The following is a 19,472-nucleotide window of genomic DNA, read 5'->3' as shown; positions in this document are numbered from 1 at the left end:
TTTTTCAGTCATTAAAACTTTTTGTCTAGTTAAGCCATTAAAAAACTTAATTAAAACGCAATTTTTAAACGGAACAAGATGTCAACTTGATAAGACTTTAAAAATACTTTCTTTTTTTTTTTTTACATCTGCGGTAGACTAGATGTATTTAAGACAAAAAAAAATTCGTCATTTATGCGGCTTGTGCCAGGTAGGTTAACCAATGGTGAAGCTAAAACCTAATGTTGTCATATTTTAGCTTCACCATTGGAAAACTTATTGTAATTAGGGCTTGATTAATAATGAATATTAGTATATAGTTTTTTTTTTATGGTCTTAAGAGGATAGAGATCTAATTTTATCATTATATCAACTAAATATATTTAATTATTGTACATTTTTCTGTATCTTTAACTGCTATAAAGATCAAACAAGAATATCGGCGCTTTTTTCTTTATAATTCTATCCTTAGTAACATTTATTTGATTAAAATATTTTAAGCAGAAAAGTTTAATTTAAACAATTTATTAGTACTTAAATTAAATTAATACTTATAATTAGTAAAAAGTATAATTATTTGTTAATAGAAAAACTTAAACTTTTGTTTGTCGCTGTAAAGATGTTTTTACGCAAAAAACGTTTTAAAAAAACGTTACGTATTATATAAGTTGCAATTTCAAGAAAACTCCTAAAGAGCGCTATCCAGTAAATTTATGAAAAAAACTTCCCTACATTTGTAACTGCGTTTAAATATGGAAAAGTTTGATTAGGACTTTTAGAGCATTTTTTCTTATTTCATATTTTTCAAACATGAAAGTATAAAACCTCAATATTCTTAATTGAACCTTTTTAATAACTCACTGTAACTTCTCATGTTTAAAAATATTGCAAGATCAAGATTTGCTTCATCCTTATTGACAAATTTTTATTAGTTTTGATTGATCCAAATGTTAAACTTTTCTTGTGGTCGAGTGCATTTTTCTCTATTCATTGTCTTTAATAAAGGATTTGTTCGAAAATTAACACCATTTCTTAATTTATCACAAAGCATGCAAAAAAAACTAGAGCTATCTAACTGCCAATGTTTTTTCCACTCAAAAAATGAGTTGTATTTTGTAGAATTTGAACTAACATCTAAAATATAATCAGCCAACTTTTTAGGAGAATCAAAACTCATAGCATCAATAAAAGAACCTGGAATTGCTAATCTTGGATCAGAATAGTTAGACCCACCTAGAACTATAGGTATTACGTCAAAATCAAGTCCAGAACTCCAGTACTTTTCTGTGATATACCCATCGCATAACGAATTCTCTGCAGAAAAATAAAACTTAAAATCGCGTAGGTCTTCATAACACGGTCTTCCTCGACATTTTGATGAAAAAGCTTTTGGAAATCTTCCTGCGCAGCCTCCTGAAACCTCAATACCAACACCGTGCGATATTAACTTCAATGCAAGTTTGTTTCTAGCATCACCATTACAATTACTCACGGCCCAAGCAACCATTCTTGTTTTGTTTAAAAAATAGTCTTTGTTAAAGCTTTCAACAACTTCTAATCGTTTTTTATGATATCTGTAAGGGAACGGTATATCAGTATCGACTCCATATGTTGCGGAAGCATTAAAATACTTGTCTATATCATTAACACCTGGATTATTGTATATAGACTCCATTGTAAAATAAATCCATAGTTGGTCTTTTCCTCTCAGGTTATTAAGGTGTATCAACTCTTGCATGGATGGCATGTTGCGCGAGTGAAACATTACCACATCACTATTCTTAAATTGTTCCTTATTATTTGTTATTTGGAAGTTAGAAGTGTTAAAACCGCATTCAGATGAAGGGGAGAGAGGAAACGGATCGCCAAAAAAAGTTGTATATGTCAATATAAGAAAATTTCGGCTTTGAATCGGTAAACCTTCAAAATAAAACAAAGATAATTTTAAACAAGCAAAATTAGTATCAACTAAACATTTAAAAAAATGTTAGATGTTATCAGTGTTTACTAGGATAAGGTAGAGCAAGATAACCCCTTGTGCATTTTTGCAATCTAGGTAGAATAGCGATGTTTAATTCTTTTGTTATACAAGCAATAGAGTTAGAAGGGCTTTAATGTTTTAAAATATTTAAAAAAACTTTTTAAATAATCTGATAATATAGCATGTGACACAGAGGTCTGAGCTACTATATCACCAATATTTGAAGGGCTTCTCTAGAGAAATGTCAATAAACAATACCCTTGGCCTTGGGTGAGCTTGCCGTAATTTATGGACAATCCCATAAGGGATCGTCCATTAATTACGCAAAGCTGAATTTCACTAACTTCATTATTTACGCAAAGCTATATTTTAATGAAAATTGCCGCTTAAATGAGCTTAAGATCTCCTACTTCTGTATTTTAAATAAACTTTGCGTTACGTAAATTATGGATCATCCCCAATATTATTTTAAAAATATGTCAATATATATATATATATATATATATATATATATATATTTATATATATATATATATTACTCAGGCGTGTGATATATGTGCATAATATTTAATTTTCTGATGAAACATAACCGGAGAAAAGTTTAAAAAAAGAGTCTAAGTGTATTTGCACACATCCAATAACTTTTAATACAATTACATTGGAAAGTTAAACTTAAAAACTTTAAAAAATTAAAACTTCAGTTTTTACTTCTTTGCTGTAATAAAAATTCCGTGATTTAGAAAACTTAACTAATATTCTGTGATTTAGAAAACTTAACTAATATTCTGTGATTTAGAAAACTTAACTAATATTCTGTGATTTAGAAAACTTAACTAATATTTAGTTAACTTAATCAGCAACTACATCATTCTGTCTAACTTGAGATTTGTTGAAAAAATATAGCTAAACTTGATAATGATTATTAGTGAATGTTTGACTCGAAACTCACGGCAGCCATTACACCCGAGAAAGAGTCGCTGAACTTTTTTTATTAGAAAATGTGAACAAAAGTGCATGCAAATATCTAAGTTATGTAATCTTCAAAGTATGTAATGTTAAAACAAATATAAAGTTTTTCCAGCTGACACAAGGTGTCAGCTGTAAAAACTATCACTAAAAAATCTCATGTCATGAGATTTATAATACCAGAATATCAGACTTTTATGCAAGACTTTTCATTTACTGAAAATGAAGAAAAAGAAACATGAATCTTTCAAAATATCGAAGTTATTCTGCGTTATCACAATAATCTCAGATGTGTGCAGTTTGATTTAAAAACTTTGAAGAAACAGCATTAATGCATTATATAAAATGTCGATGTATTATTTACTTTATGTATACCTATGAGTTAATCTGGACTTTTCAATCATCTAAATGGAGTAATCTTTATCAAAACTTGAACAAGAACTTTTCAAAATATAATTGAACAACAATTGCAATGTTGTTATAGTACCAATTATAATCTGCTCAATGTATTCAATATTCTTTACATTTAAATGTAAATCTTCATGTTAAGTATTGCTCAATCTTTTTTACTTTTTACTTTCAGTTTTTCAAAATACTTTCTTTCAACAAAAAGGTTCTATTAGTAGAAGTTTTTATTCTAAAAACAATTTCAAGGAGTCAGATGTCAAGATAATAAAAAAATGCCAACATGGGAAGCTCATAATAGAAGTTGTGTCCAACCTGTATTAGGAGATTAGTATAAATGACAAAGGGTGTAGAATCAATATATTTCAAAAACTGTCAATAGATAACTATTTCTTGTTTCAATAATATTTTGCATATTGAAAAGTGTAAAAGTCACCTGAACTTCAGTTTTTTTACAATGTTTTTTGATTAATTAGGTTGATGCAACAACTACAGACATGGTTCAAATTATGTAAGTGCATTTAACGAGTTTAATTTAGTCGAGTAAGAAAAACAGAGAGAGAAGATCGATTCTAAACTGGTCAAATTAATGCTTTTCTTGTTGGAGATAATTCTAGAAAGTTGCAATGGTGATATCGTTCTACCAAAGTACTGTGGGTTGTGCAGCTCAGACAATGAACTTGCTTGCTCTTAAGGATACCTAGATAGTGCCACGTTTGAATTTAAATCCGAGACCATTGTTCTGAAAGGGGCAAAAACTTATGGTATATGGAATGTTTTATGCCTAAAATAGGAGGACTGTAATGGCAAATAACATCGAGGCACCTCAGAGCTCACTTGATGTTATTTGACTTCACCTGGAACAACCAGTTTAAACTCCGTCTATGATGCAATAAAGTACATATTGGTACATCAATTGATATTAAACTTGATATTCATAATAAAATATAAGTGGAAAACAATTTTAAAAAATATCAGCTTATATCCTCCCATATGGATATCAAAAACTCAAAGTGGGAGAGGAGGACAGTAGGTTTTTTCTTTTGCTATTTTTCGTAAATAAATTTTCTTTGGTAGCGGACTAGTTGCGCTACTATTTATAAAGTTTGATAAAGTAGTGGAAAAGCGGTACGAAATTTTGTTCCCAAAGATGCTGATGGTAGTGGTAGTGCTTTAGAATGATTGGCAGCTATGCCCAGCTCTGATATACAACATAATAAACAAAAACATAATAAAATATAAAAATAAATAATAAAAGTCTTTTTTATACCTTCAGTCGGAAAATTAGGGAATGGGAGGAATTTTTTTTTCGGCAAAATCCCTATATAATTCTAATATATTTTTCCATTTTGTTTCAAAAGTTTTGGAAAAAAAGCAAGTTTTGGAAAAGGAGCAAGGCTCCATCATCTGCCTGTCGTCGCAATTTCTAATGTTATAACATGTTTTTAAAACTTTGTAGTTAAAAAGTGGTCAAAATGTTGTTAAATCTCACATAATTCCATAAAATTTGAAATAAAACATGAAAATATAGTTTTCATAAGTTGGTATTTTTATTGGCATTTTTCGGGGCAGAATGGCATTACTTGGGTATTTTACAACCAAATTTTTTGGCTTTAAACATGTAAAAAGTTCTAGCAAATATATTATATATGCTTATATTTGCAAAATATTATTTCTGGCAAACAGATTATTATGTTTATATTTGCAAAAAATAGTCACTTAAATTATTGGCGTAATATAAATTTTTTCCAATAATGACATATTCTTACGCATGCGTACTTTATCAAGCATCCATAATGGCATTCGAGATCGTTCATAAAGTACGCAACCCTAAGTTTATTTAAAAAATGAAGAAGATCTTTTACGCGGTGATTATCATTAAACTTAATCAGTTATTTTAATTTTTTACAAAACTTAAGAGTCTGCAAGAGAAAACTTTGGAGTTTCTTTGTCGTTGTTCAATAGTAAAATTTAGCGTTACATTATTTATGGACGATCTCTTTAGTATATTTTAAAGTTTAACAAGTTAAACAACTACAGCTTAAACAGAGAGATATTTACAAAGCTTAACATATGATGCAATTGTTTAATTAGTAAATATTTTTTCATTAGTTATAAATTATATAAACGCATATAAAGTTGATTAACTTTTAACGAAAAGCATTAACATACAATTGCCTCGTAGCAAGACTTGATAACAAAAAAGTTGTATTTAAATGATTTAGATAAACGTAAAAGATATTGTGTATATTATGTTTTGCTTTTATATTTATAAATTATAAATTATAAATTATATATATATATATATATATATATATATATATATATATATATATATATATATATATATATATATATATATATATATATATATATATATATATATATATATATATATACAGTATTGGACAAAACATTTGCAACCAACATCGAACAATGCTAAAAAGTGTTCCTAATTTTACATGTCCTAAAAACGAAACCAACTATACTACCACAGCAAACAGTTCAGGAGTCTGGAGTCATAGCATGCCATAACATGAGCAATCCGCTGACAGGTGGCAGCACACAGGCAGAATTTCGTTGACAAGTGCCATTTTGCAGCGGACAAAACAAGTGCAACTTTTTTGGTTTGTTTCATTTTCTTAAGTCTGGTCCGTGTCAACGACACGGAAGTTTTTTATTAATTAAAGGAAGTATTCAGAAGTTTCCAGAAGCATGCAGACGCTTCCAGAAGTTTTCAGAAAAAGCATCTGGAAGCATCCAGTAGCATCCAGAAATATCTAGAAACATTCAGAAGCATCCAGACGCATCCGGAAGCTTCCAGAAGCATCAAAAAAAAGCATCTAGATTCTTCCAGAGCAGGTTCACACAGGTTTATTTTACTATATAAGAGACGTGTAAATCGATATGTAATTCAGTCAGTATATGGAAGTGATTCAGTCAGTATTATCAAGACAGTTTATCGAAGTGTGTTTTATCAAAGTGTTTTATCGACAAACATCAATACAAGAAGTGAAATACAACAAGTGTTTCATTACATCAATACAGTCCACATCCAACCAAGACGTTGTGTTCCACAGAGCATTATTGTATCATCGCAAGGTAAATGTAACACGGTAAGCCTTGAGAAGTGTGATTATTTATTTTTATTATTTTTATGACTTCAAGTGCAAAAATGGCTCCCGACATTCTTGGATTGAAACTAAGAAAGAAAATTATTGGCGATTACGTAAGTGGAATGTCACAAAAAAGTGTTTGTGATGAATATGGAGTAAAAAAGTGGACCGTATCAAGACTCTATTCCAAATATCGTTCTACAGGGAAGTTGGCAGCAGATAACAAAGGAGGAAGACCGCGTTCCACCACTTCTAGAGAGGATTCTATGATCGTCAGATCCGTCAACAAGGATCCCTAGATATCATCAGTCGAGATACAAAAGCAATTAGAGCTGCCTGTATTGGACAGAACAATCAGACGACGTGCTGTTGAAGCCGGATTGTTTTCTCGACGCCCTGCAAAGAAACCGCTGATTTTACTAAAAAACCAGAAGAAAAGACTCCTGTTTGCTACATCTCTTATTGACTGGAATGTGCAGAAATGGCGAACTGTCCTGTTCAGTGATGAATCGAAGCTCAACATCATTATATTATTAATATTCATTATATTATCATCATATATATATATATTGGGAGCGATGGCATTTGCCGTGTACGTCGATCGGCCGGAAAACGCCTCGATTTACGTTACTGCCATTAGATCGTGAAGCATGGTGGAGGCAATGTAATGGTCTGAGGTGTTTTTCTTCTAACGGTCTAGGTCCATTACATCGAAACGATGGAATAATGGACCGTTTCATGTATAAAAAATATCCTGAAAGATGTTATGTTACCTCATGCTGAATGCAATATGCCAATAAAATGGGTTTTTCAGCAAGACAACGATCCAAAACACACTGCAAAAGTAGTCAAGCAGTGGTTTCAAGACAACCACCTATCGATGATGGATTGGCCGCCTCAATCTCCGGATCTCAACCCTATCAAGAACCTGTGGGAGATCGTCAACCGCAGAATTAATCGTGAAAGTGTTCGTAATAAGGATCAACTGTTTGAACAAATCCAAAAGGCCTGGGCAGCGATTCCACAAAGTTTCATTGATCACCTGATCGAATCTATGCCTTGAAGATGCAAGGCTGCGATCGACAACAAAGAATTCGCCACGAAATATTGATGGCGAAATACAGCTTGGTCAACATTTTGTCGAGTTGCACTTGTTTTGTCCAGAAGGAAATCAACTTTTTTTAATACTTTTGGTATACTTATTAATTTTCGTGTACAAATAATGAACTTTGTGATGAATAAAACTTGAAGAACTTTGTCTCTAAACAGTTACTAGTTATTTCTCTAAATTGAAAAAATGAAGCACTTTTATATAAAGAAAGTAAATTAGCATTATTTGGTTGCACTCGTTTTGTCCGATACTGTATATATATATATATATATATATATATATATATATATATATATATATATATATATATATATATATATATATATATATATATATATATATATATATATATATATATATATATATTTATATATATATATATATATATATATATATATATACATATATATATATATATATATATATATATATATATATATATATATATATATATATATATATATATATATATATATATATATATAAGTAAAGTGTAGTTTTTATTTAATTTAAATAAAAACTACACTTTAAATGAAAATTTAATAAAAAAAAAGTTATGACAGGAAAAGGAGAGAAGAAATTGTTTTAGTTCATTTTTCACAGTTTGTATCTCGAGAAGACGTGATTTTATTTACTTAAAATAGATTGTATCACAAGAAAAAGAAGTAAAAATATGTCAATATAAATATTTGAAATTAAATAGTGTGTTTTCATGTAATATATTTTTAAGTTGTATAAAAAGTTATGTTATTATTATATCATAAAGCTTATATATCATGAAATAAGATTTAGTATCAGTATATAAAGCTTAATGTTCATATATTTCTGAACCTTATTACAAAAGTTTCTTTTACAAAATAAGAATATGAAAAATTATAAGACTTATTTATATAAAATGTTTATTTTAAGGTACGGTTTATTCTACTTTTAATTATACTATAATAAAGATTTAATGTTATAAGAAAATATCTTTTTGAAGTTCTTAAAAATTTTTATGAAAAGCATGAAGCAAAAAACTATTTTAATACTTTTGTTTCCATCGGGCATAAAAAAAGATATTAAATTGTTTGAAGAGAATTGAAACACAAGTTGTTTCATTTGATTACAATTATGCAATTAGAATGACAGTTAGTCACAAATAAATTAATGGAATTAATTACCACTAATTAAAAATAATAAACTTATTTTGCTGGAGAAAACTCTTTGATATAAAAGCTTTGAATCACTGATAGAAATATTTATTTTAGAAAAGTGATTTTGTTTTATTACGCATACTTTAAATAACATTGTAACTTACCATCCCCTTAATACTATGAATGATATGATTTGCCACAATTGTATTTTAAACTCAATTTTAAAATTTTTTATCTACATATCACATTTTTTTGTTAGTTAATTTAAACTTGAATTTAGTTTTATTTGAAAAGTATTTATCAGTATTCTAGATAATTATTAAACATTTTTATTCAGCACTATTTTTCAAATTATGTGAAATCTATTATGTTGTCAAAGTTATAACATTATGTTATTGCTAACCTGCTAACAAAGCCCGCTATTCTAAAGTCACAAATGCTAGTGTTTTATATCTACAATTAGACTCCACTTCTGAAGAATCTTTAACAGTGTCTATAACAAGGCCAAATCTGTTATTCCTCCCTTCTTGCGTGGTTGAGGTTTTGTTATCTCACCTGAAGATAAAGCTGAATGGTTTCCTAACAACTTTTCATCAATCTCATCTCTTGACATTCTACCTCATATAGCCAACAAACAGGTTTGACATTCGTATCACTTCAGCTTCTGATTATAAAGTGATTTCCTGTTTAGACTCTTCTACAGCTTGTGCTCCGGACAACATACCTGTTATAGTTTTGCAGAAGTTCTTTCCAGAGCTTTCGTATCTATTTTCAAAACTGTTTAACAATTACTTATCAGAGGCTTATTAAGTAATGTTAAAATACTTTAGCTGAACGTGCCTCAGTGGCTGTTAAGATAAATTATTAAAAGTAAGCAACCGCTCGCTGCATTTTTGAAAAAGCCTGATATTTTTAGGAACATCTTATGTCATGATAGAGATACTTGTGTTATTAATGTGCTTAGGTATTTAGTTAAGTACGCTCATTTAACACACATTAACGAGGAAACATTTTGTTTTAGAGGAAAAAATATTTTGCATTTAAACTTTTATTATCTTTAAAACTATTGAAACTATTTAATAAAAACTTAATGAAAACCTAATGTAAAAAAAAAATTAACAACCCCGTCCCCGTCTTTTTACAAAATTTAAATATTTTGTTGAAATAAAACAACACTATAAAGAATATGTGTAAAAATTTATTACCACGACCAGTATAATACGGGTCATGGTAAGTCGGGTATCCTACATAATTTTAACACTGCTTCCACACGTTTTTAAAATTTTTTTTACTGGTTATAAATTATCAACACATTTCAAGCGAGTATTCTAAATACTATATCGGAACCCCTGATAAATATCAGTACGCCTAACTACAACCGAAGCGTTTAAAATTTTTTAAAAATAATTTTATGATGAATTTTTGTTTTCACTAACTTTAAAAAGTAGACAATCTACCTCTAATCTAGTTTTTCTTTTTAAAAACTTTTTAAATTTTATTTAACTATACAAAGAGAGAACTTCAAAATCAAGAAATGCAAATTTAAAAAATATAAACATAAAGTATAACATATTTGAAGCATAATAGAACAAATTGTATTATGTTAGAAAGAAATATAAACGTTTATAATGTTATGAAAAGTAATAAAATATGTTATATAAAGCTGTGAATCTATTTTTTTGTTTCCATTTCTCAAAAAAAATTCCAATTCTCGTGCACAAAAGCTAGATGTTCTCCATGTTGTACAGTTAGTCGGGACCGTGTCGATTCATAAATGTTTCCCCCAGTACTAAACAATCTTTCGCTGAACACAGAAAAAGGCGGAGCTCCTAAATATATTTCTCACCATTTTTCACACATTAAAAAGCTTATCGGTTATAAAAAGTTGATGAGTGTGGATTACGCAACTTAGAGAATTTTTTTCTAAACCAGCTTCTTTAATGGCTAATTTCACATTAGCAGCATTTTCTGAGAGGACAAAGTACACTTTGTTGGTTGATATTTTCCATTCATTTAAAGAATCCTTTAGAAATTTGAAGAAAATATCTTTACACCTGTATGAGAGCCTGTCATTTTTTTAATTTAAAGTACAGCTGTCATAGAGTTAAACTCTGAGGTAACCCAATGTGCTATTAGAGAATAAAAGCTTATAATATTGGGATGTGTAGTCCATCCGTCAGTGGTGAAACTTAAAAAATCTGCTTTTGCTACATCATTCATAATTTGTGTTTTCATATTTTTCATAAATTAGAGGAACAACTGTTTCGGTCATATATATATATATATATATATATATATATATATATATATATATATATATATATATATATATATATATATATATATATATATATATATATATATATATATATATATATATATATATATATATATATATATATATGTAACGAATCTACTTGAAACACTTGATTTTATTTCAACCGCCTTAGAGAATGGTAAACCTGTTGATATTTTTTTTTGGATTTTGCGTGGACATTGACTTTTGATTGGGTTCGATTTCATTGTGTTTGATTAGAAAATGCTTCATTTGTTCAGATATTAGACTCCTGAGAATACTTTATGTTTCTATTGTGCAACCACTGTTAGAGTTTGCAGTATCAGTTTGGTCACCTATTCGAAGGGGAGAAATTGATTTATTAGAAGAGTCCAACATTGGGCAACTCAATTAATACCATCACTTAAAAAAATCAACTATGAGAATTGTCTAAAAGGTCTTGACTTGACTACCTTGATAAAAAGGAGACAAATACCCTGTTAGCAACTACTTTGGGTTTGCTATGGGCTGCCGCGCATTGGACATAGGTGTGTTTGGTAGTTCGTTTTCAAATGGGACCAATGCGAGCAAACACAATAAACAAAGTTATTATACAAAGTTAATCCAACTATATAGAAGCCGTCTGGTTTTAATGTGGGCTTCATATTTAGCGCTTTCTTTAAAATGTCTTTTAGCCATTTTTTCTTACAAGGTCAAAATGAATAATTTGCTGTTAAGGCGAGGTATTATGCAGAAGAAAAAAAAAATCATAAAATATAGATTAAATAATATAGTCCTAAGTATATATTTATGTATTTGCTGCGTATAAATATTATTGCGTTCTTTATATTTTATATTGAATATTTGCATGTATTTTTGTTTTGTTTAATTTTGTAATACAATGTATTTTTTTATTAAGACTTAATAAAAGTTGTTGAATAATTTTGTTCAAAACTTCCATAAAATTAGGGTTGCCAGACGTCAAAAGGAGGAAATGTCCACCTTTTTTATCCTTTGTCCTCTGTCCGGCAGGCGAAGCTGAAAACAATTAAAATACTCGGCTTTTTTAATATTTTAAGTTTTTAATTTTTTCATACGCTTTTTTTTTTTACATATATTTCCTCATTTAAACTTAAATATTCTTGAAACTTTTAAAAGTTTTTTTTTGACATTTTATTCTTAAACTAAAACTTCATGTTCTACTTTTAACTCTGTGCGTTTCGCTTTTCCAGTTGTTGTTCGATAAAATGGCAAACGAATTATAAAACATAGATCTATCCTTTTTTGATTAAAACGTTTTTAGCTCAGCACATTTTTTTGCGTCAGTTTTTACACCTACAGCAACAACAGCACTTAAATTGAATTTCGACTTTTTTATAAAAATGACTTCAATTTCTACAAAAAGAAAATGCAAGTTTTCAAGTACTGTGAAAACAAACTATTCTTGATTTGCTGAAGGGTGCAACGTGAATCTTAATAGAAAGTAAGGTAATAGGCCCCACACTGTTTATCAACTGGTGAAATCATTAGATAGCATTTCATGTTTCGGTCTTTCCACAGATGATAGCAATCATGTTTCACAGAAAAAATTTCAGATTGTTATTCAATACTTTCACTGGAAGCCAGGTGGTATCCAAACTAAAATTCTTACGTTAGATAACACACCAAATGAAACCTCTGAGACCCTCCAAACATATGAATTGTTGTCTAAGAGTGTTGCTTTTGCTGGAGACAATGCTAATGTATATTTTGGAGGTATCAAACCCGTTGGTAGGTTTTTGATCTGCCCACGTTTTGCACCACTGCATACAACATGAAGCAGATTTAATGAAGATTGCTGTTGAAATTGTTGTCTTGAAAATATTCAATTATTTTTCTATTTACACAGTTAGAACAGAAGCTTTAAAAGATTTATGAAAATATGAGGACATTAGTTATCATCAACTATTCTATCACTCTAAAACTAGACGGTTAAGTTTGTTTCCAACTATTGAAAGATTACTGAGGTTATTTAAAAGTATTTTTTATTTCTGTATATTAACCACCTGTTACGATAAAAGTATTTTTTGACAATGAATTTTCAGAAGTTTATCTTCCGTTTTTGCATTCCTTGATGTTTCTCTTTCAAGTAAATATTGCATCAATTGAAAGCGAAGAAACGTCATTTAGTAGAAGATACTAGTCTTCTTCACTCTACCGCGGAAGTTTTAAAAGACTGTTTAGATGAAAAAATTCTATTACTTAAAGTCAAATATATATTAAGAAAGCCTAAAGAAAGTGACAGAGAAGAATATTATAAATGCTATATGGCATAAGTTAAACTAGTGTATGAAGCACACATTCTTTATTTAAAAAAGTGGTTGAAACCTTTTGATGAATTTTAGTGCTTTGGTTGAATGCATATAAATAAAGTAAAAGACACCACATTTGATGACCTTTTGGAATGCATTTTATGCCTGAACGAAAAAATGTACATTTCGGATGATGTACAATTGTTTGACCAATACTTTTCTCTTAAACCATTTGTGCAAGGCAAAAACGAGCAGTGTTTTGAAAAACCCTTGCATGAATATTGAGTTTTATTTTTTCAAACTTGTCCAAATGCAAGTTGCTTCTCAGAGATGCTAAAAGTTTGTGAAGTATTCTTTTGTATCTCAGGACACAACAGAAATATTGAAGGAGTTTTCTCTTTGATTAATGTTCAATGGACAAAGGAAAGGAACAGACTTTTAGTTGAATCTGTAAAGGGCATCGTTCTCACCAAGTATAATTTAATGAATCTTACCTTTGAACAGTTTTATAAATAAAAATTGCTAATGAAAGTCTTCTGCGTAATGTTGGCTCCTCCAAAAAATATGATATTTGACAAATTTATTATTGTAACAATTTAACAGATTAAAACACTGTATGCCTAAACGTTGCCTGAAAAATATTAATTGCAATTGTAATTCGGAATAAATTACCCAAGTTTGCAACAATTTGGTTAAATAAATGCGAATTCCAGAAAAAAAAACACGTTAAAGATAATTTAAAAACTCGTTTGGATGTTTGTTGTTTTTGCGACAATTTTGATATTTTTTCGTTTTTATTATTATTGAATAATATTCCAGAAAAAAAAACACGTTAAAGATAATTTAAAAACTCGTTTGGATGTTTGTTGTTTTTGCGACAATTTTGATATTTTTTCGTTTATATTATTATTGAATAATAATTTATAAACTTTGCAATTTACCCAGTGTCTTTTTGTACTGTAACATTGTTACAGTAATATTGTTCTTAAATAACATTAACGGATATTATACTTCGTTTTTTATTCTCATTCGGTGTCAGTAACGAATGTGAATACATAGTGGCACTATGCATCGCGAAGCGGAAATAGGATTTTACTTTTCTGAAAAAATTTTTAAATTTTGATATATTAAATATTTTTTGACCAAAACAAGTTAACATTAGTTAATAAAAAAATTATTGTTTCAAATTTATTTAAATTTGCCTTTTAAAGTTCGGGATTTTCAGGGGTAAAAAAATCCGGATTTTAAATCTTCATATTACATACGATAATTTCCAAATTTCCTCAATTTTTTCGCATATTATCAAATAAACGATACACTTTGTAAATTAAAAATCAAGAAAGAAAAAAAAATATTTCGATCATTGATTTTGTGTGTCCGTAAAGATTGATTGCTTAGACCATGTTACTACATAGGTAGCCAGTTTTTTATTTATTATAAATATTCTGCGATAAATAAATTTTTTAGAAGTGAAATAATATTCTGGCTACCTCTGTAGTAACATGGTATAAAATCAATTAATTGTAGTGGGTTTTATTAAAAACCGGTTACTTAATAAGTATAAAAAACAAAACTGGATGCGGAGCGGTACATTTGTTCATAGTTCTTCGTGGTTTAATGTTTTAAAATGGTTACTTTTAATCTCAGCAAACTTTTGTTTTGTGATTTTCTTTCAAGACATATTTTTACAAGACTTTTTCAAGGCATATTTTTACAAGAAAAAATGTATTTGCATGTGCTATATTTTTTCAGTCCACGTTTTTATCATTTTATGCTGGTTGGACAGTGAGTTTTAGCATTTTTGACTGGCTGGCTTTTTCTTAATAAAAATTTGTGGAAAAAGAAAAAAGTTGATTCTAACAAAATTTAAAACATCAAAAGTCAACAAAGTTAATATCTCTTGTGAGTATAATATGTTTCATATATTAAGTTATTATTATTGTTAAATAAGCTATGAATATTGACTAATAATATATATATATATATATATATATATATATATATATATATATATATATATATATATATATATATATATATATATATATATATATATATATATATATATATATATATATATATATATATATATATATATATATATATATATATATATATATATATATATATATATATATATATGGGCGATTCCATACTCAATAGTGTTATTTTCAAAAAAATAAATTTCAATTATCATCAAAACTCAAAAAATCTTTGTGTTACTTTATGTTTAATGATTCCTTATTTTGATTTGTTAACATAATTTGTGTTTGTTTTGTATTTTTAATTGCGGCTTAAAGCTGTGCATTAATTTTTATAAATAAATTGTAAATAAGTTGCTTATTGATTAAAGCGTATAGCATATATATATATATATATATATATATATATATATATATATATATATATATATATATATATATATATATATATATATATATATACAAATATATATATATATATATATATATATATATATACAAATATATATATATATATATATATATATATATATATATATATATATATATATAGAGAGAGAGAGAGAGAGAGAGAGAGAGAGAGAGAGAGAGAGAGAGAGAGAGAGAGAGAGAGAGAGAGAGAGAGGAATTGTTTTTTTAAAGACTAACTATCACACATTTATTACTTCATATTTGAAGTTTAAAAATATAAATTATTTTAGCAAGCTTCATTTTTTTGACAATATATATTATTTGTATTAATTTGCCTGTCCCGTAAGTAACAAATATGTCATTTTTGTTAAGTTTATGCTTAAAAAAAGTATCCAATAAGGGAAAGGGAAAACAATCACAGTAAACTACTTTTTCTATATTTAAAACTAAAAATCTGATAGTTGAAGCATTTCCTTAGAGCCTGCAGACAATGTTTATTTTGGTCCTGTAAGTAACGGCTCAATGTCCCATAAGTAACGGCTCATTGTATAGTCTTTAAAGTTAGAAACTTATCCAAAACACTTTGATATTTAAAAAGTTCAAAATACAACGATCTATTTACAAAACTATCTTTTAATGGATAGAAAATCTTATCGAAAGTATTTTGAACATTTATACAACTTATTGACAATCTTTATTTTCATTTCAGACCAAAATAAAAATTAATGGCTAAAACTAATGCAGAAAGACAGAGTAAATGGAGACGATTGAATCCTATTTTAGCAAGGGAAAAAAATAAAGAATATGTTAAGAAACACCGAGAAAAAAAAAGGAAGAATACAAAAAGTTGCCAAATGATAAAAAATATAAAGCTGATACAGAAAGAAAGATTAAAGAAAGGGAAAAAAAAGCTAAGTGGAGAAAAGAAACTTCAAATAAAATTAATGAAACTATTTGCTACAGGCAGCCATATAGTACATGTTCTTCTCTGTCAAGAGCTGCAAATAAAGTAAAAGCAATAAAACCTAATAGCCCCTCAAAGCAAAAAGCAGTTATTCCAAAATTAGCTGTTGAACTAAATTGCAAAATTGTAGAAAATTCTATTGAGTATAGAGGAGCAACTTTCTTTAATGAAGAAATCAAGCAAAAAGTCTTTGAATTTTATGAAAATAATGATATTAGCCGTATGTCTCCTGGAATAAAAGATAGAGTTGCTATCATAAATAATTGCAATAAAGAGCATATTCAAAAAAGACACATGTACATGAGCCTAAAAGAGACTCATGCCTTGTTTATAGCAGAAAAAAAAAATATCAAGATATGTAGAAGTAAATTTGCAAGTTTAAGGCCATTACATGTTCTCCTTAGTCGACAAACACCAGCTAATTTATGCACGTGTATCTATCATCAAAATGTAATTCCTTCACTGAAAAAGCTTTCTGTTTGCAGCGCAAGTTTACCTGTTTATTCTAACAGATTTGCAGACTCTTGCCTTCAATGCCCATATGACCCAGCATGTTGGTTTAGTGAGTGTCAGCATGAAGAATGTGGTTTCAAAAAAAAGTATCAATTATAGTGTGATAGAGATACATCGGATAAAATTGTTGAGTGGAAACAGTGGCAAGATGATAATGGAAAGATGAAGCAATTAGTTCAAAGCACTTCAGTTGTGCACTTGTACGATCATCTATGCTTATTGATGCCTAGCTTTTTAACTCACAGTTTTATTAAAAGGCAACAGCACAAAAGTTTAGAATCTGACAAAAGCACCACAAAAGAGGTAAGTGGAATAGTAATGATACAAATGGATTACGCAGAAAATTACAAATGTTTTTTTCAAGATGAGGTCCAAAACGCACACTGGAATCAACAGCAGGTAACTATCTTTACTTCTGTGACTTGGTTTCAAAATACGAAGATTTGTCATGCAATTGTTAGTGATTGTACTACTCATTATAAAGAAACATCATTAGTATATTTTGATAAATTAATTCAAAGCCTACCAAAAGATGTTTTTGAGTTAAGAGTTTGGAGAGATGGTCCATCAATTTAAGAACAGATTTATTATTGCAGGTACTCAAAAGCTCCAAAAAATATATGGGATTACCATCAAATGGAACTATAGTGCAACTAGTCATGGAAAAGGACCTATAGATGGCTTGGGAGCTGTTGTTAAAAGAATTGCTTCTAATCAGGTTTTAACCAGAAAGGCTATTATTAACAATGCTGAAGATTTTTATCACGTAGTTTTAAATACCAACCCAAATTTTCAAATTTCTTTAATTTTATCTGACCATATTCATCAAAGAATCAGTGAACTAAATCTACAAGAGATGTTTCAGAAATCAAATTATGTAAAAGGGATTTCCACTTTTCATTACTTTTCCTTTTTTGATGATTGCCTACAAACAAAACGATATTCTTTTGAGTCAAAAACAGCAACTCCTAAAATCAAAGTTGCAAAAAAAAACAACAACAAAAAAACAAAGTTAATGGGAATGCAGGTTTTTATGTATTTTGTTGATTAGTTTTTTGAATCTTTATAAAATGTATAAAATTAGGATGCACATAAAATAGACAATAAAATAGGCTTTAGACTTTAATTTTACTTATTTTTAATCATTTTTTTAGAATACTACAGCTAATCCCAAAATTGGAGTGAAGAAGTGTATGCTACGAAAAAATAATAGATGACAAATTATCTTTCTTGATGCTTATGATGAATATTAAACACATTAAGTTTTTTCATAAGTATATGTTACATGTCTAGACATGTAATATGTATATAGATAACAATATATGTAATATACAGATGTAATATTTAGAAATATATATTTATATACATATATATATATGTCTGTGTAATGTATTACTGATGTATAGAAATTCTTTGAAAGTTTTTTAACTTTTCATGTTAAAAAATCTGTTTGTTATGGTTATTAATAAGCTATGTCCCGTAAGTAATGTTTATTTCTGTCCCCGTAAGTAACGTTTATTTCTGTCCCCGTAAGTAACGTTTAATTCTGTCCCCGTAACTAATTTGTTTTTTAATGCTTATATAAATTGATAAAAGTTTCTAATTATTAATTTTATATAGAATGAAAACTACTAGATTTATTTTGAGAAGCTCGTTTACATAGATTAAATAATTTGCTTGAAGTATTCAAATCAAATAATCAGGTTTAACGTAATGTTTTTTTGAGTCCCGTAAGTAACACACTATATAATGAAATATTGTTCTAAAACAATTCCTATTTGAAAGAATTTAAAATATACATTTGAACAATTAAATGATTTCGGGATGATACATACCTACATGAACATCTAATCTTATAAGATAAAAGATATATAACTATAAGATTGGCATTAAGAAAATTAAAATGTCCCGTAAGTAACGGTGGAATCGCCCATATATATATATATATATATATATATATATATATATATATATATATATATATATATATATATATATATATATATATATATATATATATATATAATACATATAATGCTAAATAAATAGAATTTATAACTTTTTTATTATTAACAACTAATACATAAAAGATAAAAAAAAAAAGAACTTGAAATATAGATTAAAACATATGAGGAGGAAAAGCAAGTTATAAAAAAATCTGATCAAACAGGGTAATCAACTTATCAAGCAGAGTGAGCGTAAACTAAAAGAAGATGATTCACTACTTCACACTTATGGATCCAATATAGGCAGGTATGCATAGATTTATATGTTTCCCTTAATATACATCAGGTCCGATTCTAGAAAAAAAATTTAGGCGGCAGTACCCCCTCGTTCCGGCAGCA

General features: G+C 28.2%; 1 protein-coding gene across 3 annotated transcripts in view; it reads right to left on the bottom strand.

The window, feature by feature from the left end:
- Nucleotides 1-748: 748 nt before the first annotated feature.
- The window catches only part of LOC136084560 (3-galactosyl-N-acetylglucosaminide 4-alpha-L-fucosyltransferase FUT3-like), a 48,042-nt gene continuing 29,318 nt past the window's right edge, over nt 749-19,472 (bottom strand). For all 3 annotated transcript variants that reach the window (XM_065804726.1, XM_065804727.1, XM_065804728.1), the window contains exon 3: nt 749-1,899. In XM_065804726.1, coding sequence (XP_065660798.1) covers nt 908-1,899 — 992 coding nt within the window. In that variant the 3' untranslated portion in view covers nt 749-907. The remainder of the gene's footprint in view (nt 1,900-19,472) is intronic.

The sequence above is a fragment of the Hydra vulgaris genome, chromosome 09 (genome assembly GCF_038396675.1).
Source record: "Hydra vulgaris chromosome 09, alternate assembly HydraT2T_AEP".
NCBI classification, from domain to species: Eukaryota; Metazoa; Cnidaria; class Hydrozoa; order Anthoathecata; family Hydridae; genus Hydra; species Hydra vulgaris.
This window is presented reverse-complemented; position numbering and strand designations above follow the sequence as displayed.